The 24,700-nt window shown below is 43.8% G+C and overlaps 2 protein-coding genes and 1 long non-coding RNA gene across 4 annotated transcripts in view; 2 read left to right on the top strand and 1 right to left on the bottom strand.

Moving 5' to 3' along the window:
- Positions 1-569: 569 nt before the first annotated feature.
- On the top strand, positions 570-5,649 carry LOC115143705 (cadherin-related family member 4). Its single transcript, XM_029684176.2, has 10 exons — positions 570-1,920; positions 2,021-2,124; positions 2,272-2,408; positions 3,204-3,384; positions 4,060-4,210; positions 4,313-4,415; positions 4,540-4,743; positions 4,832-4,971; positions 5,142-5,283; positions 5,432-5,649. Exons 2-10 carry the CDS (start codon positions 2,027-2,029, stop codon positions 5,647-5,649), a joined length of 1,374 nt encoding a protein of 457 aa, XP_029540036.2. The 5' UTR covers positions 570-1,920; positions 2,021-2,026.
- A 122-nt stretch (positions 5,650-5,771) lies between these two features.
- On the top strand, positions 5,772-8,669 carry LOC135560236 (uncharacterized). Its single transcript, XR_010458820.1, has 5 exons — positions 5,772-5,899; positions 6,124-6,174; positions 6,277-6,483; positions 6,578-6,605; positions 6,758-8,669. It is a non-coding gene; the product is annotated as an uncharacterized LOC135560236 (long non-coding RNA).
- LOC115143141 (guanine nucleotide-binding protein G(i) subunit alpha-2-like) overlaps positions 8,432-24,700 on the bottom strand; it is a 109,727-nt gene continuing 93,458 nt past the window's right edge. For both annotated transcript variants that reach the window (XM_065001807.1, XM_029683252.1), the window contains 6 exons: positions 24,042-24,202; positions 12,250-12,378; positions 10,279-10,408; positions 9,970-10,123; positions 9,486-9,695; positions 8,432-9,328 (listed from right to left, as the gene is read on the bottom strand). In XM_065001807.1, coding sequence (XP_064857879.1) covers positions 9,505-9,695; positions 9,970-10,123; positions 10,279-10,408; positions 12,250-12,378; positions 24,042-24,202 — 765 coding nt within the window. In that variant the 3' untranslated portion in view covers positions 8,432-9,328; positions 9,486-9,504. The remainder of the gene's footprint in view (positions 9,329-9,485; positions 9,696-9,969; positions 10,124-10,278; positions 10,409-12,249; positions 12,379-24,041; positions 24,203-24,700) is intronic.

The following is a 24,700-nucleotide window of genomic DNA, read 5'->3' as shown; positions in this document are numbered from 1 at the left end:
GTCTCAACCCTAACCCCAGCTTCATGTCCACAGCCCAGCTCAACCCTAACCCTAGCTTCATGTCCACAGCCCGACTCAACCCTAACCCCAGCTTCATGTCCACAGCCCAGCTCAACCCTAGTCTCAACCCTAACCCCAGCTTCATGTCCACAGCCCAGCTCAACCCTAACCCCAGCTTCATGTCCACAGCCCAGCTCAACCCTAGCCTCAACCCTAACCCCAGCTTCATGTCCACAGCCCGACTCAACCCTAACCCCAGCTTCATGTCCACAGCCCGACTCAACCCTAACCCCAGCTTCATGTCCACAGCCCGACTCAACCCTAACCCCAGCTTCATGTCCACAGCCCAGCTCAACCCTAACCCCAGCTTCATGTCCACAGCCCGGCTCAACCCTAGTCTCAACCCTAACCCCAGATTCATGTCCACAGCCCGACTCAACCCTAACCCCAGCTTCATGTCCACAGCCCGACTCAACCCTAACCCCAGCTTCATGTCCACAGCCCGACTCAACCCTAACCCCAGCTTCATGTCCACAGCCCAGCTCAACCCTAACCCCAGCTTCATGTCCACAACCCAGCTCAACCCTAGTCTCAAGCCTAACCCCAGCTTCATGTCCACAGCCCGACTCAACCCTAACCCCAGCTTCATGTCCACAGCCCGGCTCAACCCTAGCCTCAACCCTAACCCCAGCTTCATGTCCACAGCCCAGCTCAACCACAACCATAACTCTAGGGTTATGTCCACATCCCAGCTCAACCACAACCATAACTCTAGGGTTATGTCCAGATCACAGTTCAACCACAACCATAACTCTAGGGTTATGTCCACATCCCAGCTCAACCACAACCATAACTCTAGGGTTATGTCGCTCTGGATAAGAGCGTCTGCTAAATGACTTAAATGTAAATGTAAATGTCCAGATCACAGCTCAACCACAACCATAACTCTAGGGTTATGTCCACATCCCAGCTCAACCACAACCATAACTCTAGGGTTATGTCCAGATCACAGTTCAACCACAACCATAACTCTAGGGTTATGTCCACATCCCAGCTCAACCACAACCATAACTCTAGGGTTATGTCGCTCTGGATAAGAGCGTCTGCTAAATGACTTAAATGTAAATGTAAATGTCCAGATCACAGCTCAACCACAACCATAACTCTAGGGTTATGTCCAGATCACAGTTCAACCCTAACCTCTGTTTTGCACGTGAACAAACGAGACATTAGTAAAGATAAATGTTTTGCATCTAATATTGTGTACATGTGTAGATAGTGTTGAGCGGTTCTCTGGACTATGAGAAGGCCAGCATGGTGAGTGTTCGTCTGGGCCTGGTCACCTCATCAGGCCGTGCAGAGCAGACCTTCCATATCAGAGTGGTGGATGAGAACAACACACCACAGTGTGAACCTCTGCTCCAGCTGCCTGGTAACACAACCTCACCTCAACCACTACACATACATTAAACACTGTTTACAAGGCTATTACATGTTTATTACGATGTTATTGCTATGTTATAAGGTCAGTGTATTGTCGAGGGACGTTGTGATGAGTAGATGGTCTGATGAGTGTTTGTGTACAGGAGTTGAGGTTCATGTCCCAGAGAACCTTCCTGTTCCTGTGACTCTCTACACTGTCCTGGCCTCCGACGCAGACCGCAATGACACACTCTCTGTAATAAACACACTACCTCCTCATGACTTTCTGATCTCAACTGTATTACTGTACCAAGACATTGCCTAATCCTATTCAGTGTAGGTTTAGACCGAGTGTTGATACCCGTTCAGGTTTGTGGGTTTGTGTTGCAGTTCTCGATCAGTCAGGTCTTGCCCAACTCCTCCAAAGGACAGTTCCACATCAGTGGAGGTGGCAGCATCATCTCAAGCCACCCATTTGATTACCACACAGGACCAAGGGTGAGGGTGTGATATTATGTATACCTTTATGTATAAACACATGTTTTAGAAGTTTGTTTTTATCAGAATGATTTCCTCCTCGTGTGATGCTGTTGAACAGGAGTTGATGCTGTCTGTGGTTGTGAGAGACAAACAAGGGGCTAACTGTACTGGGACAGTCAGGATCAAGGTGCTGAAAGTCTACAACCCTCCTCTGGATCTGCTGTGAGTTCAACAGAATGATGCCTTGCCTTCGTAATGTTTATCTATCACTCCCAGTCCAAAGCGGTCTCATTTATAGGGTTTATGATATAATATTGTGTTTATCAGATTTAAATGTTAAAAGTGTGATTAACCCAGCTCTCTCGTCAGTCTTGTTTCCCAGAATGTGTCCATCTTTGAGAACCAAGGACCCGAGGATATTGTAGCTACTGTCAGAGCGAACCTCACCATCCCTGATGTACTCTACACTTTTGTGAAAGATTATCCCCATTTCAAGATTGGTAGAGGTTTGGATTTTCTCATTCTTATCTCACCAATTTTATGTGACGAAAATCAATGTTTTTATAATATCCTCTATGCATTGAGATGCATAAATGGCTGAATCATAATTTGAGATTAACATTTTATTTGCGTAAATCCTCAACATCAGTGAAAAATGATCTGTTCCCTATGTACATTTAATTCTGAGGAAACTACTACTAAATATCACTTAAATTGGTACAGGACTCACTGGTGCAACAAATATAGCCTCAAAATAATGTTAATGACTGAGAAACAACAATACCATGCACCCACTGGTATTCAAAAGGTTTTTGGCGCTCCAAAAATTAGGTATGATATTGTATTCTGAATTACAGTAAATTACTGGCAGCAATTGGTTACTGTAGAATTTCAGGACATTGTTTGTAGAATTCCGAAAATACAGTATTTACTTTATTCTGTGGTGGCACAGCATTCTCACTCATGGGTGCAACAAATATAGCCCCTTACAAGGCACCCCTTAATATATTAATGAGCCAGAGACTCATTGCCCGCTCGCATTTCCCACAATGCACCATCATTAATACTGTAAACACATTTATGGTGTTTTACTGTGCATTTTACAGTATTTTACTGTTGAAATTACATAAAGGTCTTACAATGTGCTGTAAAACAAATGTATGGTATTTTACTGTGCATTCTACGGTAATCTACTGTATACAGTTTATAGTGTCATTTGGTCGATTAATACATCTTCTAATAGTGAAGGATTTGCCCCCGAAGTGTTGAACTGTCTCTCTTCCTGTCTCTTATCCTATCAGAGGACGGTGTCATCAGAACAGCCTATAACCTGGACCTGGAGGTGGAGCGGGCCCTGGCCCACAGTGTTCTATTGGTCAGAGCCTACAGCGTGGCAGTGGAACGCTCCGCTACCGCCACTGTCACGGTCAACGTTTTGGATGTCAATGAGTTCCCACCCTTCTGCTCCCCCTCAGTGTTTGTGTAAGTAACAGGACTCTACTGGATCACTGGGCACCTGACTAAAATCAGCCCTATACGTATATCTTTGATAGATTACATCAAGGACATCATGTAATCAATAGGTCATGTCTATGGCCTGGAGTTTTCCATGACCACGTTACGTGACCATGACTAGAACTCCTAGAACTGGGGTCCAGACCACAGTTTCCTAAAGCCTGATTCACGGGGGGGATTGGCGTCGAGAGGATATAGGGATGTACAGTGTTAGAGTAACGGTGGTCATTAGGACAAGACAAGCATCATTAAGATGCAGTCTCCTTCATTACAAATGAATGACCACCCAGTCTGTATGACCTACTTCACACCCACTATCATTATCACTACAGCCTATTTATGAACGATGATATGCATTATTGGACAGAGGTTGGAGATAATTGGGTCTGAATTACTGCTTTTAATCAGTGCAGAGAAATCCCATTTGGGTCTGGGATAAGGCTCTTATGCAGTGTGTGACGTTAATTATTCTTATACATATTAGCTCAAATAAAACAGATGTTTATAGAAATGTAGTCTAATAATCCAATTGAATTTAAACAGTTCAATAATTTCACCTTTTCCGTAAATGGTTTTGAAAATGAAAATGAGAACAGCAGTTTGCCAGATTGAACACAGACCGTGTGTCCTGTTGTGTTGTAGGCTGGAGGTGTCAGAGACCATTGAGGTGGGCAGCAGCCTGGGCTCACTGACCTGTGTTGACATTGACGTCAGTAACCAGAGTGTGTCTCTCACACTCGTCGATAACAGATTATCACTGCTCAAATTCCGCCTCAAAGACGGACAGCTCCAGGTAACCATGATAATGATTTAACAATGCGTAATATTTGATGTACTATTACTATTCGAGTGGATGTCTTGATAAAGTCCGGGCTCAATTCAATCGGTCTGCCAGGTTAACGACACACTGAACTACGACTCTGCCGAGATGGCCACCAATAACTTCCAGTATGAGGCCACCATCTTGGCTACGGACACAGGCACCCCTCCTCTCACATGTCAGTTCACTTTGTGTTGTTCCCTGTGTGTGCCATATATACAGTACGACATCATCTAATATACGTGGCAGTTTACTTCAAAGTTATAGGGTGGCAGCATAACACCGTTTCTCTCCGTATCCAGCCCAGGTGCGTGTGCTGGTCAGTGTGACCCCAGTCAATGAACATGATCCAGTGTTTCAGACGTTGTTCTTCAGTGTCCCAGAGGGCACCAGGCCTGGTACGGCAGTAGGGACGGTGGTGGCCAGAGACACAGACTGGCCCTTTGACAACATCCGCTACTCAATCACTACAGGAGACACCATGTTCACTATTGACCCTGAGGGAGGTGAGGCTACAGCTGAGCACACAGGGATCAGCTTAAGATTCTTAGTTAACATTTAACATCCATAAATATGTTGCATCTCTCTCTCCAGGGGAGCTGTATCTGGGCGGAGAGCTGGACTTTGAGGAGCAGCAGGTGTATGTAGTGGGGGTTCAGGCTGAGGATTATGAGCAGGATATGGACCGTACCAACCGCAAGAGAAGAACAGTGGACATCACCGTACAAGTGGAGGTGAGGAATGGACAGAGCTAAAGCACCATTGTACATGTATCTAGTACAGGATAACAGAGTACATAATTTCAGATATTTATCCATATAATACCATAGATTAAAAATAGTTTTGGATGTAAATTGTGAAAACTAATGATTACTGTGTATCCATTCCATCCTCTCTCTGTCAGAATGTGAATGATAATGCTCCAGTGTGTGACCCAATCTCCTATGAGTCCACCATCTTCTCCACCTTCTCTAATAAACTCCCCATCCTCTCACTCAGCTGCGCTGATGCAGACAGCGACAGACTAACAGCTACCATCACTAACGGTACACAGTGTGTGTGTAACTGAGTATATGTTTCAGTTTACACCAAAATTCCCCACCCCACACTCAGGCAAGTCAACTAAGTCAACTAAAGATTTGTTGTTAAAAGTATGTTTGCATATCTGAGCACGTGTGATTTCATTCACGACAGGTGCTGCAGTGGACCGGTTTCTGATGACCGGGTTGAGTCTCGTCTCCAAAAACGTGTTCTCCTACGTGGTGGATGGGGTTTATGACCGCACCATGTTTGAAGTCACCATCTCTGTGTCGGATGGCAGGCATCACACTGAGGCTGTGGCCTACATCTACATAGTTCCCTGGACCACTACTGTTCCTACTACTACTACTACTACTACTACACTACAGTAAGATCAGCTTTGTAGAGACATGGTACACACCACTATAACACAGCTACTGCATATGAAGGAAAACCTTTTACAACAGGAGGCCCATGAGAGACTATCATATCTTTGCTGTCCCTCTAGGCTAAACCTCCACAGGTGGTCACAGTGATGTCAGACTACTGGGATCCAGAGCCTTGGTTTGTTGCTGTGGTGACGGTTACCGGCGTCCTGCTCCTGCTGGTCACAAGTCTGCTCATCTGGGCCATTCTGAGCCGGTGATCCCCCCCCCCCCCCCGCACACACTGACCACCTAAAAATAAGTCTGATCAGATGATGTCGAGCAAGGTTGCATAACTCTGGTCCTTGACAACCTCTGTTCAGTTAATCCGCTCACTGTAGAGTTTACAAGATCTGCTCTCCCATGGAAGCAGCAGGGTTGTCAGCAGGGGTTAGGTTATTGTAACAGTCCATAATAGGAATTTTATGTTTATGCCTGCAGCGTCTATGGTTGGGGTCCAAAAGATGAGCCTGAACCTCCATCAAATAAGACGTGAGTGCCATTACAGAACCAAGTTTTGAATTATAAGCCATTATTAATTGTTAAACATTTCCCCACTAACTCACAACGTACTGTGTAATGTTATCTGAGCAGGGAAGAGATCGGCAAATTGAACACAGAAGTGAGTCAAAATGGGGCCAGTGAAAATGACCAGGCAAGTTGGATCAATGGTTTCCAATTGCATCCTGCTGAGAATAAATATGTGAAACAGCATGGGTTTACCTTTGAATGTGTTTCTCCAAGGCCTCACTAGATGGCACCCTCATTCTGTCTAAAGTCAGCGTACAAGACGACCTGATGGTAGGTGTCCATTGCCTATGGAAAACTATGGGTTACAGTCAGCATTAGGGTCCAGGTTTAATAGAGATTTAACCGGTCATTTCTGTTCTCTCAGAGGTTTGATGGGAAGGCACAAGATCCAGGTAAGGGCTGGGCTTACAAACCACCAAAATGTTCCAATATTCATATTAAGCTAAACATCTTCTGCAATTTATCAAAGCATATTAATTAATCCAATGTTTTGAGGTTCAGTCCTAAAATGTGAGAAGTAATTGGAAAACATGTTTTTTGTTAGTTTCAGGGCGCAGTTACCTGTTCAACTCTTCCACTGGTGAACGGCGTTGGTTGTAGGGGACATCCAGTCTTACCATCAACGACCTGCACTGATTTATGTGCGGTTTATACCATCTGGAGCTGAAGAGGATTCATAGTATGTGGATTCATAGTAGGTGCGCAATCAGGCATTTTAGCATAATTGTGATTTCAATTAAAGGTCGATTTGAAGTTTGTAAGAGTGATATTTTAAAAGGTACTATTTAATACATAATCATGCTGACCTGCTGTGTTGTAGGCTACTCCTTAATTACTATTCCTGTGTGTGTACTCATGTAGTTCAGCATCAACAACAGTATACCTTATATATACACAGAAGTATGTGGACACCCCTTCAAATGAGTAGATGTGGCTATTTCAGCCACACCCGTTGCTGATTGGTGTATACAATCTAGCAAACAGCCATGCAATGTCCATGGACAAAGATTGGCAGTAGCATGGCATTACTGAAGAGCTAAGTGACTTTTAATGTGGCACTGTCATAAGATGCCATCTTTCCAACAAGTCAGTTCATCAAATGTTTCCCCTGCTAGAGCTGCTGTAAGTGCTGTTATTGTATAGTGGAAATGTCTAGGAGCAACAACGGCTCAGCCGCAAAGTGGTAGACCACACAAGCTCACAGAACAGGACCGCTGAATGCTGAAGAACGTATAAATAGTCAATCCTCGGTTGCAACATTCATTACTGAGTTCCAAACGGCCTCTGGAAGCAACATCAGCACAATAACTGTTTGTCGGGAGCTTCATGAAATGAGTTTCCATGGCCGAGCAGTCACACAAAAGTCTACAATTACCATGCATAATGCCAAGCATCGGCTGGAGTGGTGTAAAGCTCACCACATTTAGACTCTGGAGCAGTGGAAACACGTTCTCTGGAGTGACGATTCACTCTTCACCATCTGGCAGTCCGACGGACAAATCTGGGTTTGGCGGATGCCAGGAGAACCCTACCTGCTCCAATGCATAGTGCCAACTGTAAAGATTGGTGGAAGAGGAATAATGATCTGGGGCTGTTTTTCATGGTTCGGGCTAGGCCCATTAGTTAAAGTGAAGAGAAATCTTTGCTACAGCATACAATGACATTCCAGAAGATTCTGTGCTTCCAAATTTGTGGCAACAGTTTGTTTCAGCATGACAATGCCCCCATGCACAAAGCAAGGTCCATACAGAAATGATTTGTTGAGATCAGTGTGGAAGAATTTGATTGGCCAGCACAGAGCCCTAACCTCAACCCCATCAAACACCTTTGGGATGAATAGGAACGCCGACTGTGTGTCAGGCCTAATCGCCCAACATCAGTGCCAAACCTCACTAATGACTCGTGGCTGAATGGAAGCAAGTCCCCACAGCAATGTTCCAACATGTAGTAGAAAGCCTTCCCAGAAGAGTGGAGGCTGTTATAGCACCAAAGGGGGACCAACTCCATGTTAATGCCCATGATTTATAAATGAGATTTTCTTTTGGTCATGTAGTGTATGTTGTTTTGTCTAACGTGTGGAATAACAGTTTGTTTTGGTTTTATTACACCAACAGCTCTAACCTGATTTGAATGAAATGATCTGTTGTGTTCTATGAAAAACCTGTCCATTAGTATGTGAAAATGACCTAAATAGTGTGTAGGAAAACACAAGAGCAAGTAAATCAGATGATCTTTATTTGTATTTAAATTAAATCATTATTTAAGACTTTCAAAGCATTTTAATATTGACCAAAAAACGAACCTTTTCCCAATTAGATTTTGTCTTTCCTCAATCACTATTTATCGTTAAGATGGTGTGAGAAAAAATGGAAGAGAGATGTAGGCATACAGTCAGTCAAACAGTACTGATAAAAGCATATCTATGAATCGGCTGTAAACTTAAGTGAAGGCACAAACATACTGCAAAAGACATGGAATTGGTATTATAAAAAATAATGTTAGGTACATACATACTTTAAATCAGTTAGAATGTGTTGCCATTCCTTCCCCTGGTTGTGAAGTTTTTTTTGTTTGACTTTTTAATATTTTTATTTCGATTTTGTAAAAGGAATGTTAAGATATTCTGTGCAGATTACAGAGCGAATATATTTGCCATCTCGAGTCATGCAGGAAAAATATGCGGTTTGGCTATGAATGAGGAACATATGTAAACATGATTAAAAAAAGCACTTCCTTTTCCCATTCATAATCTCTATCCACGCACGTTCTTCTTTTACAAAATAAGCTTTATGCGATTAAAAGTTTAATAGAATTTGTACTGCACATCAGATTTCCTAAAGTAAAATGAACGCATTTATATAAAAACCTTTTCCAATGCCTCTAATAATTGAAAATAAACTAAGAAAAAAAACTAATAACGAATGTTTGATTTGTGGTCTTAGCCCAAAGAGTTAACAATACGAGCAACTGGATCAGCAATCGTTGAAATTCTGCAATGCTCTCCGAGTTCTCAGTCTCTTAGGTGCCTTTAACAAAAGCAGAGCAAAGCAGAAATCGTGGTGGGCCAGTGCATTCCTTCACAACGTTTTTCTTCCAAACTTCCTTATAGTCAGAGCTGTTCAAGTAATCGGAGGGAACACAGAGAGAGGGAGAGGTTAATGCATCCAAAATGAACCTTAATGTGTTTTGAATGAAAACTTCAACTAGCTGGTTTCTGTGCATTTATGAACAGATCCCAGTGTGTGCTTTATTGTACATATGTAGAAGCTGACCTTCACTATTTCTCAGGCTCTAGAAGAGACCACAGTCCTTCAGGTTGTTCTTGATGATGACGTCGGTGACGGCGTCAAAGACAAACTGAACGTTCTTGGTGTCGGTGGCTTGGGTGAAGTGGCTGTAGATCTCCTTGGTGTCCTTCTTCTTGTTCAGATCCTCAAACTTGGTCTGGATGTAGGCCTGCGCCTCCTCAAATTTGTTGGGACCTGGGCAAAGGAGAGGAGGTTAAGAGGATTGTTGTGCCCATAGAATTTGAATGGTTGTGCTACGGAGTCTGTATATGCGTCAGGAGAAAACTAGTATCAGGTGGAGAAGTTGATCTGTTCTACTGATGGGATTCACGGGGTTGTTGCCACTAAACTCCTTTTACTGGTAAAAACGACACCTCCTAGCCTGACATGAGAATTTCAGCGTAAAGCACAGCCAACTACAAGAGAACATGGAACATTCAGGGGATTCCAAGTTGTGTTGTGGTCTTACCAGAGTACTCTGGGAAGCAAATGGTCAGGGGGCTGTGTGTGATCTTCTCCTCAAACAGATCCTTCTTGTTGAGGAACAGGATGATGGAGGTCTCTGTGAACCACTTGTTGTTGCAGATGGAGTCAAACAGCTTCATGCTCTCATGCATACGGTTCTAAAGGGAGAGAATGAAAACAAAACATTATCTAATTCCAGTTGATCAAGACAACTCAAAATTAATGTGAGGTCATTTCCTTTAGAAATAAAACTGCATTAAAAAGGGATAAGAGAGATCCAGTCAGTGGTACTTAAAACAATCTCCTGCCTCACCATCTCCTCATCCTCAGCCAGCACCAGATCGTAGGCACTCATGGCCACACAGAAGATGATGGCTGTAACTCCCTCAAAGCAGTGGATCCACTTCTTCCTCTCGGAACGCTGACCACCCACGTCAAACATTCTGTAGGGACACAAGCAGCCAGTGAGGGTCACCCTTTTACTGCTGTTTACTAGTGGTACTGTACTGTATGCCCAGCCCCAACTCCCAGAACAACCTCTAGTCTAACAACAACCTCTAGTCTAACCCTATATCTCATTTGATGAGTGCAGATTGTGAAGAAGTGGAAAGGTGTAAACAATACAGTGCTGGCTCCACAGATTCATGGGCTTATGGGATTTCCCCAATGTTTTTTTTAACACCTATCCACTCTTTTGGGTCTGGAAACAGAGGGGAGGTTTTCTGCAGGGCCATTCATGTCCTCTGTATTGGGATCCATAATTACACTAATGAGAGGGAAGCACCATGATGATGTGACATTCCTGGAGGAGCCCCCGCATTCCATTATACCAGGATTGGCACAGAGAAGGGAGGCCTGAGGGTCTCTCTGTACTCGTAGCACATTCGCTGCACAGAGCATGCCATTTCCCCTGGCATTTTGTCGCCATTTTTGTACAGTGCAGTTGCCGTGGTTACAGGACAGATGGGGCTGAGGCGCCGAGGGAGCGGATCTGGGTTTGTTTGTTTGTTGCCACGATGTATCTCCGCATGACTTCTTCATGAGGACATAGCAAACCGACCGGGAAGATGCCCGCTGTGGAAGTGCCAGTCTCGGCTGTGGTACCCGTTTAATCATCACCACAAGGGAGGTTGCGTTTGAAAATAGACAATAGGAGGAAATGCAGAGACAGTGGCATGGAAGTCTTGTTTGGCAGATACCAGACAGACTGTCAGATTATTTTTTGTACTGTCAGCCCTGCTAGAAATTCTGCTGATATTTGCGTGAATTTCGTATGTAATGGAGTGCTGCTATGCTATGTGTTAGTGGGTTGTGTAAGCCTGCAAACACATAGGGCTGTAATATTCAGGGCTGTAATGAGTAGTGCTCACCTCAACAGGGCTCTCATCAGCTCTAATATCACTCACTGTAGCCTGATTCCACCAGCCCAGCTAAACACTAGCTAACACTGCTGCAGGGCATGTCATTTGTGTGGGGTTGTTGGTGGTGTACAAATAGATGTCTATGCATGTAGAGTATTCCCACATTCAAATGAACACGGATTTCGGAAGCCACTGCCATTGAACACATAAACCAGCCATGCAACCGGCCAGTCCATCAGTTTTTCACACAACTTCCCCACCATACACACAAACTGACACACACAGAGAAACCAGACCAGATCAGTCAGCTGGAAATTGCCTTTTCAAAGTAACAACCAGACAAGATGGTGCCTTGGCGTGAAGAACAAAGACAGAGGAAAGAAACGGAGGTTCCTTTACGTTTGGGCAGTGGTGCGGGCAGTGGGTTCAAAATGAACCAGATCCTGAAGCTAACTTATGAGGCAGGATCAGGTTACCCATCTCACATTCACTATCAACAGACAGAAACTAAATCACTGCTTTCTGCTAGAACAATACATATCAGAATATGAACGAGGAACCTTTGATTCACAATAGGGAACTGGTGCCCCGACACACAAGCGCACGCACACACACACACACACACACACAAGCGCACACACACACACACACACACACACACACACACAAGCGCACACACACACACAAGCGCACACACACACACACGCGCACGCACACACACACGCACACACACACACACACAAGCGCACACACACACACAAGCGCACACACAAGCGCACACACACACAAGCGCACACACACACACACAAGCGCACACACACACACACACAAGCGCACACACACACAAGCGCACACACACACAAGCGCACACACACACACAAGCGCACACACACACACACCAGGGAAGTCAGTGGTCCACTCACTTAAAGTGTAGGTCTTTGAAGGTGAAGTGTGTCTCCACAATGCCAGTGGTCTTCACTCTGGTCCGCAGCACATCCTGTTGTGTGGGGATGTAGTCTGCTTTGGCTATCCTCTCCAGGTCATTTAGGTAGCTGACAGGGACACACACGGGTCAGAATACAGACACAGCTGGATTTCAGGCATCTAACTCTCCACCACTGGTTATGACCACATTATTAAATGGTATTGGTGCAATCTGTTTATTTACCCCCATCAATATGAACTCATCACTTAACAAGTACACACAAAGTAGATAAAATACCTATCATCACAAGTCTGAAGTGCCCTCAATGTTAGATACAATCCGCATCAGCACTCAAATCTGCCAGGAGACTCCGACAGACTGACTCTTAACCCATTTACACACACATACAGATGACAGTGGTATTAGATCATTGGGAAACCATCTGATCTGCCTGTTGAGAGGGAAAACTATTGTGTCAGAGCCTGGTCTCAGACGATTTTGGTATTTTATTAGGATCCCCATTAGCTGTTGCAAAAGCAGCAGCTACTTTCCTGGGGTCCACACAGAACATGAAACACAATACAGAACATCAAGACAAGAACAGCTATGTAAAGAGGACAGAACTACGTACATTTAAAAAAAAAAGAGGCACATGTAGCCTACACATCAATGCATACACACAAACTCTCTCGGTCAAATAAGGGAGAGGCGTTGCGCCACGAGTGTTGCTTATCTGTTTTTTGAAACCAGATTAGCTTTTTATTTGAGCAATATGAGATGGAAGGAAGGTCCATGCAATAAGGGCTCTATATGATACTATACTCTTTCTTGAATTTGTTCTGGATTTGGGGACTGAATAGACCCCTGGTGGCATGTCTGGTGGGATAAGTGTATGTCTGAGCTGTGTGTAAGTTGACTACTGTATACAAACAATTTGGGATTTAAAACATTTTCAGAAACAAGAAGTCAGTCTCTCCTCAACTCTTAGCCAAGAGAGACTAGTATGCATAGTATTTATATCATCCCTCTGATTACAATTAAGAGCAAAACTTGCCGCTTTGTTCTGGTCCAGCTGCAGCTTAACTAGGTATTTCCTTGCAGCACTGGACCACACGACCGGACAATAATCAACATTAGACCAAACTAGAGCCAGCAGAACTTTTTGGAGTGTGGTGTCAAAAAAGCAGATAATCTTTTTATTACATCCAGACCTCTCCCCATCTTTATAACCATTGAATCTATATATGTTTTGACCATGACAGTTTACAATCTAAGGTAACGCCAAGTACTTGTTCAACTTGTTCAACAGCCACACCATTCATTACCAGATTCAGCTGATGTCTAGCGCTTAAGGAATGATTTGTACCAAATACAATGCGATTCATTTTAGAGATGTTCAGGACCAATTTATTACTGGTCACCCATTCCAAAACAGACTGCAACTCTTTGTTAAGGGTTATAGTGACCATTAGCGGTGGTTGCTGATGCGTATATGGTTAAATCATCAGCATACATTGACACACATGCTTTGTTCAATGCCAGTGGCAGGTTAACAATTGAAAATAGTATAGGGCCTAGGAGAGCTGCCCTGCGATACACCACACTTTACATGTTTGACATTAGAGAAGCTTCCATTAAAGAAAACCCTTTGAGTTCAACAGGACAATGACTCAACACCTCCACGCTGTGTAAGGGCTATTTGACCAAGAAGGAGAGTGATGAAGTGCTGCATCAGATGACCTGGCCTCCACAATTGCCCAACCTCAACCTAATTGAGATGGTTTGGGATGAGTTGGACCGCAGAGTGAAGGAAAAGCAGCCAACAAGTGCTCAGCACATGTGGGAACTACTTCAAGACTGTTGGAAAAGCATTCCAGGTGAATCTGGTTGAGAATACCAAGAGTGTGCAAAGCTGTCAAAGTAGCCACCCTTTGCCTTGAAGAATCTAAAATATGTTGTAAAACATTTTGTTTTGTTACTACATGATTCCATACGTGTCATTTCATAGTTTTGATGTCTTCACTATTATTCGACGATGTAGAAACTAGTACAAATAAAGAAAAACCCTTGAATGAGTAGGTGTGTCCAAACTTTTGACTGGTACTGTACGTATTGCAAATTCATAATATATTGTACGAATTACAATTCGTAACATATCATACAAAATTGGATGATAGACATCCACAAATGAACACATACCATATACCAAATGATCATATAATACTAATTTGAGTGTCCTGGATTTTCATTTACTATGTTAAGTCTACCCAAGTCCAGGTTGTAGCGTTAGATTCCTCATGTTGCATCAGCCGGACAGCCAGGAGTTAATTGAATGATTTCATCAATTGAGATCTTCATGGCAACGGAGCTTTGTTTATCTGTTCATTTACTTAGCAGTAGTGGCTCTGTGATGTCATTTTAATAGCACAGTTCTTGGCCCTCTGGGGATGATTGACTCCTAATATCTGAATGTTGGCGATAGACGCTGGGAGGCTGGGCCTAGCGGGCTTCATATTTAAGATCAAATAAATGGCTCACCCACCCAGTGGCCAGTTTAGGTACACCATCACGTTCAAGAAAATGGTAATGTGGCCATGGCTTGCTTATATAAAGCAGACAGACAGAGCCATTTGGTTATGGTTTGATTGAACATTAGAATGGGAAAAACAAGTGACTTAAGTGGTATGATTGTTGGTTCCAGGATCTCAGAAACGGGCATCCTGGGCTTTTCACGCGATGACAGTATAGGTTGTACTGAGAATGGTGAAACAAACAAAACATCCAGTCAGAGGCAGTCCTGTGGGTGAAAACAGCTCGTTGGCAAGAATCGAGCAAACTAACAGGCAGGCCACAAACAGGCAAATAACGGCGCAGTACAACAGTGGTGTGCAGAACGGAAACTCAGAATGCCTTGTCACGGATGGGCTATTGCAGCAGACGACCACACCGGGTTCCACTCCTACCCACTACAAAACAAGATGAGATCAATGGACAGGTGATCCACTGGGCACGCAATCACCAACACAGGACAATTGAGGAGTGGAAAAAACAGCCTGGTTCGACGAATCCTGGTTCCTGTTGCGTCATGCTGATGGCAGAGTCAGGATTTGGCGTAAGCAGCATAAGTCCATGGCGTCATCATCCCGGGTGTCAATGGTACAGGCTGGTGGTGGTGGTGGTGTAATGGTGTGGGGAATGTTTTCCTGTCCCTTGATACCAACTGACTGAATTTAATAATAAGTGCCGTACGTTTCGTCCCTTGATACCAACTGACTGAATTTAATAATAAGTGCCGTACGTTTCGTCCCTTGATACCAACTGACTGAATTTAATAATAAGTGCCGTACGTTTCGTCCCTTGAAACCAACTGACTGAATTTAATAATAAGTGCCGTATGTTTCGTCGTGACATGGCACATTTTAACGCACAGCGTCAAAGGGGTCCGTTTTTTCAACTTGTCTCCAATAGTATTGGTTTATTACCATGTCAATCGGCAGGAAGCCTAGTGATTAGAGCATTGGACTTATAACCGAAAGGTTGCCAGATCGAATCCCTGAGCTGACAAGGTAAAACTCTGTCGTTCTGCCCCTGAACAAGGCAGTTAACCCACTGTTCCTAGGCCTTCATTGAAAATAAGACTTTGTTCTTAACCGACTTGCCTAGTTAAATAAAAGGTACAAATACATTCTGTATGGAAACTTAGTTCAATATCACCAGCTACATAACATCCTATTATCTAGCTACCGTGATGTATCTATCATTGTAGGTAACTAGCTAACACTGATGAAGGGTGAAAGGATAGCAGCGCCAACTGTCAAAGAAGGGAGAGTAGGCTATTCTGGATAGTGTAGTTCCCGTCCCTAGAAGTAAGGAAAGAGATAATAGTAGCATAATATTCAGTGCTGTCTAATTTAAGCAATGAAGTCTTTGTGATGTTTTCTGTCCTCAGATACAGAGAGCTGCTAAGGCCTGTCTGCAGATGAAGAGGTCCCAATGAAGAGCAGTGGTTCTCAGTCCTGGTCCTGGGGACTCGAAGGGGTGCACATTTTTGTTTTCTCCTTAGCACTATTGTACACAGCTGATTCAAATGACCAACTCTTCATGAAGCTTCAAGTGGTATTTATGTATTCATGTGTGATGCTATCCTTTATATAAGCCTGCTGTTGTGCACATGCATCTAATGTTACCATGATTTGTTATAAGAGATATCCTTTAGTAATCCACAATGACCCGATGAAGTAAAAGTCTAACAATGACATCTTCCATATTCCAACCTTCCAACTGGAGAGTCCTTTAAAAGGATTGCCTACAGTTACAGTGCCGAGCACTGCACGGTTGGGTGACCAGGGCCATCTGGGACTGCCTCGTGGGGGAAGGCTACTTGTGTCCCGCACAACTTCATGAGGATGGACACGAGGACCAGGAGGGGACCTGCAGCTCGCCGCCGTGTGCCAGAGGAGAGGTCTACTGCTCTGCAGGATGTTTCAAGGATGGGGCCAACAACGCAGCACAGAAGGCATTCCGTGTGCGTTAGATCTTCACCTCCTACTTCAAAGAGGGTGCTGTTCCCTGGCAACACTGAAGACTACACGATGCACAACCAAAGGCTTTTTTAAGAGCCATCCCCATTGCAATAAGAGTATTCTTCCATTTACTTCACTATATCAACTGCATTCATTCAATTCCCAGTTTTTCTCCCTTGGATTTCTACTTTTCAGGTAAGGGCTTGGTTTAGGTAAGGGCTTGGTTTAGGTAAGGGCTTGGTTTAGGTAAGGGCTTGGTTTAGGTAAGGGCTTGGTTTAGGTAAGGGCTTGGTTTAGGTAAGGGCTTGGTTCAGGTAAGGGTGATGATGTCTGTACAAACACACAGTGTCACCCATATCTCTTTTTTGGGGAACAATTAGCCACCCTATAACCCCCACTTATTTATCAAATTGGACTGATGGATTGTGTTGTGCAGTAAGCAGGCTCAGGTGTGTAACTGTGGCTCCTTCCACCTTCTAATAACAGGCAAGAGGACCAACCATGCAGAATAGTAAGACACGTCATTATTTGTATAACTACCCTATATTGTTTGTCCTTGTGTGTCTGTGTATGTTTTTCAGAATAAAGTACTCTGCAGCCACTTAGTGTGGACACCAGGTGAGGCCACACACACAGATTTGAAAACTCTGTTGAACTCTTTAACTACCTTATTTTCTCAATAACAGTCTCTCCCCATCACTTCACCCCTCATCTCCTTTACTTCATCCCTCGTCCCCTTCTCCCAAAATCCTTTCGGTTATATCAGCTGTCAGTGAACTCTTCCCGCATCTGAACTGACTACATAGAGGGCACAGCATGATTAGAGGTGAGAGGTCACTTGGTTGGATTAACAGGAAGTATTATTAAAGAGATGCTTTACAGATAGAGATGTAGTAGTCCCAGAGTTAATGATCCAAGGTCAGTTTTGCATTTCACCTCCTGATGGTTATGATGACAACATTATAATAAAAACAAAACCACGCTTAATCATGCTCTCATTCTCTCCCTCTAGTCTGCATGTATGTTTTGATGTGAAAAGAGGATGCCAACCCCCAGTCCCGTCATCGCCACCTCACCCGCACTTAAGATAACCTTCGGGCCAACTGAGGTCCCAAGGCTGGTTAGGAGACACCGCTAGAGACAATATGTAATTGTGATGACCTGAGTAACAGCACTGAAATTCATTAAATCAAATGCAGACTTCCCTGCTACTCTGTTCTTACCTCTTTCCCTTTCTCTCTCACACACACACACACACACACAAATTAAACCTGTATTTATAATGCAGGTACTATGTATTTATAACACTTGGATAATGAACTTTCAATAAAGCGTTTCACGTTCTCCACTTGATTTGGATCACATTCTCTACAGATGAAATTGAAAATGAAAGGTAGTGGTGTTTCACTGCATGGTGCAGGCAGTAATGTACACAGGCCCTAAAAGTACAAGGTTGTCAAAAATATAAATAGTCAAGTACATATACCCCAAAAAACTACTTTTGTATATTAAACCATTTTTACTTAAGTACTTTACAGAACTGTTCGCATTCGCTGCCTGTAATCCTGCCTAAGCCAAGTCTGTGCATATATTTAAGTGTTCTCCACACACACTCATTTCTTCATCACAAACCACTGTTCCTGATGAGAGTTCTTCAAACTGCATGCCCCACAGAGAAAGGCCTCTTTACTTGTCTGCGATTCACATACGGAAACATTTCTTGATTTGAGATTTTGATTACTAGTATCCAGAGCTTAATTGAATGCTGTGGACTTACAGTTACAATTTACAAACACCCCCCATCTCCATGCACTGATTAAACGTGTGGTTATCAGCTATATACTTACATTAATTTGCTCTGGGATTTGACCTTTGGAGAGCAGGTGGGTTACAGTAGTGGAGCTGTAGAGCTGATAAGGAATCTCCCAGTGCTCTGAGATATATGACAGTCTAGTCTGGAGGCTGATATTGTTGGATCACACAATAAGCATCTCTAAGTACAGCAGTCACAGTGCTCTGGAGAGCCCTGATGAAATAACATAAATCCTCGTCACTGCCACCTCCTCCCCAAAATCTCTGGGGCCATCGCAACAAAACGCTTACCAGAAAGCCAGAGTTTTTAATAAGAGCAGGGCAAGAGAGAATTTTAAAAAATAGTATTCGACTTCGTAATACAAAAGTGGGTGAGATCAATATCGCTCCTGCTACTCGTTCAATATTTAGTTGGCTGCCAGGCAATCATTTTGTGAAACACCATCCTGTCATGCCTTTTAGAGCCCATTTCCTTGGCGCTACACAATCTCACCAACAGGCCTTGTGTCTAATGGACTGCCTTGAGAACAAATACAGCACTCTCTGCTGCAGGTGGGAATAGATGAACAAGTGGTATTCCAGGCACATGGACGGTGAGTGTAACAGGAATAGGGGATATATTGTGTTCTCTACATTTCCATATAGAGAGAATGAAGGGTCCTGTGTGCCCTGGTGATAAGGGCCTCTCACCTATACCACACGGCAGCAGCACTGAGGAGAGAGCCTTGCAGCGTTACTGTGCGTTTCTTCTTCATTAGACTATCACCGTAGCACTACATTACACAGACGGAGCATGACCTTGACGCAGGGTCGTTCCACCTCAAAAAGCACAAGAAAGAAGGTTTGACACCCACCAGCTCAGATGGTTCTGAAATCATTCCTGTAGTTAGTAACAGACATGATTAACATTCCTGTAACATTATTTTTGTTAGGGAAGGGTTTGGCCGGGGGGCTTTACTTGGCTCATTACATTCTAGCGACTGCTTGTGGCGGGCCGGGCGCCTGCAGGATGTCTTTGGCCATCAGTTGAACAGTGTTTCCTCCAACACATTGGTGCAGCTGGCGGTTGTTAAGAGCGGTTAGGCAGGTCATGTTTCGGGAAGACGCATTACCCGACCTACGCCTTTCCCGAGCCCGTTGAGGAATTGCAGCGATGTGACAAGACCGTAATTGGGTCGCAAAATATTTTTTAAGGGAATAAATCACACACAAAGGTTCCATTTCCTGGACACAGATAACGACGAACTGATTTGTTTCATGGAGGACTGGCTTGAATTGTGAGGATGACTACACAATTTATTTTCATCATAACCCAAACCTATTGGCTTTCTACCCAAAGTTGCAAAGAAAATGAGGGTGATCTATTCAATAAATACAAGAGACCAGCAAAAAGGATAAGAGTGTCGACGGCATCTAGCGGTCATAACCTGGTATTTTCACACTACTTCATGGTTAATAATGCAAACTACTTCAATGACCTAATTTCTCTGAACAGGGGAAAAAAAACGTCTCAAGATTCACAGGGAATACATTACATAGTATGGAGAAGCAATACTCCAAGTCGCAGCTTCATACTACTTAGAGAACTGTTAGTGTATACTGGTTGTTGGGGTGAGATTGTCATGGAGGTCTATTGGGTGGCTTTGATATTTTTGGGAGATTCCTCATGTCTTACTCAATGGTGTTAGCAGTTGATGTTACTCTTCAATAACAGACTCCAAAGCAAATAAGGGGGAGAAAAATAGGTTTATTCAAAGAGGACAAATCATATACAGTGGGGCAAAAAAGTATTTAGTCAGCCACCAATTGTACAAGTCCTCCCACTTAAAAAGATGAGGCCTGTAATTTTCATCACAGGTACACTTCAACTATGACAGACAAAATGAGACAAAATATATCCAGAAAATCACATTGTAGGATTTTTAATGACTTTATTTGCAAATTATGGTGGAAAATAAGTATTTGGTCACCTACAAACAAGCAAGATTTCTGGCTCTCACAGACCTGTAACTTCTTCTTTAAGAGGCTCCTCTGTCCTCCACTCGTTACCTGTATTAATGGCACCTGTTTGAACTTGTTAATTAGTATAAAAGATACCTGTCCACAACCTCAAACAGTCACACTCCAAACTCCACTATGGCCAAAACCAAAGAGCTGTCAAAGGACACCAGAAACAAATTGTAGACCTGCACCAGGCTGGGAAGACTGAATCTGCAATAGGTAAGCAGCTTGGTTTGAAGAAATAAACTGTGGGAGCAATTATTAGAAAATGGAAGACATACAAGACGACTGATAATCTTCCTTGATCTGGGGCTCCATGCAAGATCTCACCCCGTGGGGTCAAAATGGTCACAAGAACAGTGAGCAAAAATCCCAGAACCACACGGGGGGACCTAGTGAATGACCTGCAGAGAGCTGGGACCAAAGTAACAAAGCCTACCATCAGTAACACACTACGCCGCCAGGGACTCAAATCCTGCAGTGCCAGACGTGTCCCCCTGTTTAAGCCAGTACATGTCCAGGCCCGTCTGAAGTTTGCTAGAGAGCATTTGGATGATCCAGAAGAAGATTGGGAGAATGTCATATGGTCAGATGAAACCAAAATATAACTTTTTGGTAAAAACTCAACTCGTCGTGTTTGGAAGACAAAGAATGCTCAGTTGCATCCAAAGAACACCATACCTACTGTGAAGCATGGGGGTGCAAAGGGACCAGGATGATTGATCCGTGTAAAGGAAAGAATGAATGGGGCCATGTATCGTGAGATTTTGAGTGAAAACCTCCTTCCATCAGCAAGTGCATTGAAGATGAAACGTGGCTGGGTCTTTCAGCATGACAATGATCCCAAGCACACTGCCCGGGCAACGAAGGAGTGGCTTCGTAAGAAGCATTTCAAGGTCCTGGAGTGGCCTAGCCAGTCTCCAGATCTCAACCCCATAGAAAATCTTTGGAGGGAGTTGAAAGTCCGTGTTGCCCAGCAACAGCCCCAAAACATCACTGCTCTAGAGGAGATCTGTATGGAGGAATGGGCCAAAATACCAGCAACAGTGTGAGAAAACCTTGAAGACTTACAGAAAACGTTTGTTATATACCCTTTGTTGGCAATGACAAAGTATTGAGATAAACTTTTGTTATTGACCAATACTTATTTTCCACCATAATTTGCAAATAAATTCATAAATAAATTCTACAATGTGATTTTCTGGATTTCTCTCATTTTGTCTGTCAAAGTTGAAGTGTACCTATGATGAATATTACAGGCCTCTCATCTTTTAAAGTGGGAGAACTTGCACAATTGGTGGATGACTAAATACTTTTTTGCCCCACTGTATGTTATACTGAGAGGTAAATGTTCATTCTCCCCTGTCCTCAGTGATTCTCTCCTCTGATTCTATCCACAGTGATTCTCTCCACAGAACAAAGGGACAGGATGTAGTTCTATAACCCAGCCCTAGCCTGTGGTTGACCAATTAGAATTCCTTGCAATAAAACTGGGCCAATGGCCAGAAAACAAGTACCCTAATTCAGGCACAATGTATAAACAATTTGAACCAATGAGAGCTTGCAATGTAGCTATGAATCCCAGACTGAAATTCCTCCCATGTCTCTGACCCATAGATCATTAATCCCCTATTACAGAAAAAAACACTATTTTCATTGATCATTAGTACCTCTTGACATTTAGTCCTCTTGACCTTTAGTACTCTATTGACCTCTCGTCCTCTGCGTTGTGCATTTCTCTTCGAAATATTCTTACAATGGTATGAAGAAGTTTGGTCCAAAATGGATGTCGGGTACTAGATTTATCGGATTTTATCTGAATCCTATAAATTAAAATTGCCAATTTGGGTGCAATCAATTAGCTTAATTTCCCTGAGAAAATTTCATTCAAACAAAATAATGTTTCAGGAATGCCAATCTTACCTGTTTGGAACTACAGAAACAATTTCAGAACAATCTGATATGACATGGAACGACTCCTCAGTTAAAGGACTTAAAGGCCTCAGAGTTAAGGATTGGCTCTGTGGAGAGGCTCGAGTGAGGGCATATAGTTGCTGGTATTACAGGCTGGCTATGCTGTGCTGTGGTCACACAGAAGCATGACTAAACTCATACGGGAAGTGACATGAGACGTGTTGTTGTTCTACATAGAGGAGTAAGTACAAAGGGATTATCTATAAAGGACTAACCTGGGACACTAGCATACTGTAGCTTTACACTGTGGCACCTGTTAACTGATCGCTGTGAGAACAAGAGCATAGAACCTTGAAAATAAATTCTAAAGCATTGCCATGCAAATCTGGGCCCAGAAGTAAATCCCACTGCTGGTTTCAGGGACTGATTCAGGCCTGGAACACCAGGTGACTGATCTCTCTGGCCAATCAATGACATCAATTAAGAGTCTGGTACCATAGAAGAGAAAAACAGCAGTACTGTGGACATGGAGCCAGGATTTTAATAGCCCTCGTCTAAAGACCTCAACCAGGCATAACATGGCCTGTAACTAGCCAGGCAAACGGCCAGCAATCCCTGGAAACCCCAGAGACTTCCTCATTCAAAGCTACATCTTCCTGATGGCTGCCTCATGACAAGCAGAGAGGCGGAAGGAGCGAGGGAAAGTGGGAGAGGGGGAGTGACTGCATACAGTATGTGAGCAGTCACTGTGAAACCACACTGTCTTCCACCCTGACTTCAGAGCTCTTGCTGCTATTCAGGGACGTTCCCACACACATCGGGACAGGACATGACGGGACAGGACAGCTCTACTAGCATGGGTGGCTGACAACATATAAAACATATTGGAGTGCAGGTACTGTGCAGGGTACTGTGCAGGGGACAAGACAAGTGCTAAAACATTGATCACATTACAGTTAAGGTATATACTGTTCTCTGTAAACTGCTCTCTAAAACAAACAGGAGTCATCAGTTTCTAAACATGTTGGCTCTTTCTTTACTTCCATCAAAGTGGATTGATCCAATCTATTATCTCAGGAACTGGTCCTCTTCAGAAATTGATTTGAGGGAAATTAGGCATGGGAAAATTCCTAGAAGTTCAGAGCTGTGCAAACCCCCATTTGAAAAGCAATTGGTTTCTCAACGAAGCGACGACACGTTGAGCGCGCTGCCTTGATCTCTTAATCCCCTTATATGATATCGATGGGAGACTGAGGGAGGGATGGAAGGGGGGAGTTAGGGGGTCACTGTGCTGTGAAGCCATCAGTATCAGAACCTGCAGATTTACTGTGCTGCTTCTCCAAAACTCTTTGCCCTCAGATTCAGAAGGTAAATCCAGGAATATCAGTTCGGCCTATTTATACAAACCTCAAAAAGGTGTGCGATCAAGGATAGATAGAGACCCAGCAGTGACAGGAAGATGAGGCCAATGACAAAGTAGACTATGAGCCTGGCACAGGTACGTAGCCAAGTGAGCAGAGTGGTGGTGGTCGTTACTCACTAGGCAGCAGAGTCGTTGAGCTGGTACTCGCGGGCGCGGGTGAAGCAGCCCTGCACCCCTCCGTCGGCCCACAGCCGGTGCATGGCATTGGACAGGTCATCTGGCAGGATGCCCTGCTCCTCAGCAGCCCCCGACAGGGCAAACAGCTGGCGGGCATCATCCTGGAGGGGGGAGACAGACAGACACGGGGTTAGAAACGAGTCAGACCAAGTGGAACAGACTCTCTGACATCTTATCAACGTTAATAAACATGGCAGTGGTAACGCAGACAGTTAACAGAAGATTAACTTTAAGATGCTTTGGGAAACCGGCCCAGGTCTCACAAGGTCAATAAGACTGAAGGAGACAAATCAGACTAGATAGTGAAAAACCATTAAACACATCCTCACTGACTCATAGCTCACTGTACACACACACACACACACACACACACACACACGTGTTCTAACCAGCCATAAAGAGTAGTCACCGGGGAGAGCACCCCTATAGAAGGGTCCATTAAAACAGGATGGACACAGGTAATAATACCTATACTAGACACAGCCAGGTCTCAGCCCTGATGTACACACACAATGGGGTGGAGGGCTCTCCCCTAGCATTGGCCTACTCTGTCGCACGCACAAACACACGTAGAAATGCGCTCACACACACACAGAGCA

The sequence above is a fragment of the Oncorhynchus nerka genome, linkage group LG15 (assembly GCF_034236695.1).
Source record: "Oncorhynchus nerka isolate Pitt River linkage group LG15, Oner_Uvic_2.0, whole genome shotgun sequence".
Classification (NCBI taxonomy): domain Eukaryota; kingdom Metazoa; phylum Chordata; class Actinopteri; order Salmoniformes; family Salmonidae; genus Oncorhynchus; species Oncorhynchus nerka.
This window is presented reverse-complemented; position numbering and strand designations above follow the sequence as displayed.

Bases quoted from the DNA above. Each gene is read 5' to 3' on its own strand.
- LOC115143705 (XM_029684176.2), top strand. From the start codon at position 2,027: ATGCTGTCTGTGGTTGTGAGAGACAAACAAGGGGCTAACTGTACTGGG. The intron at 3,385-4,059 runs GTAAGTAACAGG...GTTGTGTTGTAG, and splicing joins TGCTCCCCCTCAGTGTTTGT to GCTGGAGGTGTCAGAGACCA. The intron at 4,744-4,831 runs GTGAGGCTACAG...CTCTCTCTCCAG, and splicing joins CACTATTGACCCTGAGGGAG to GGGAGCTGTATCTGGGCGGA.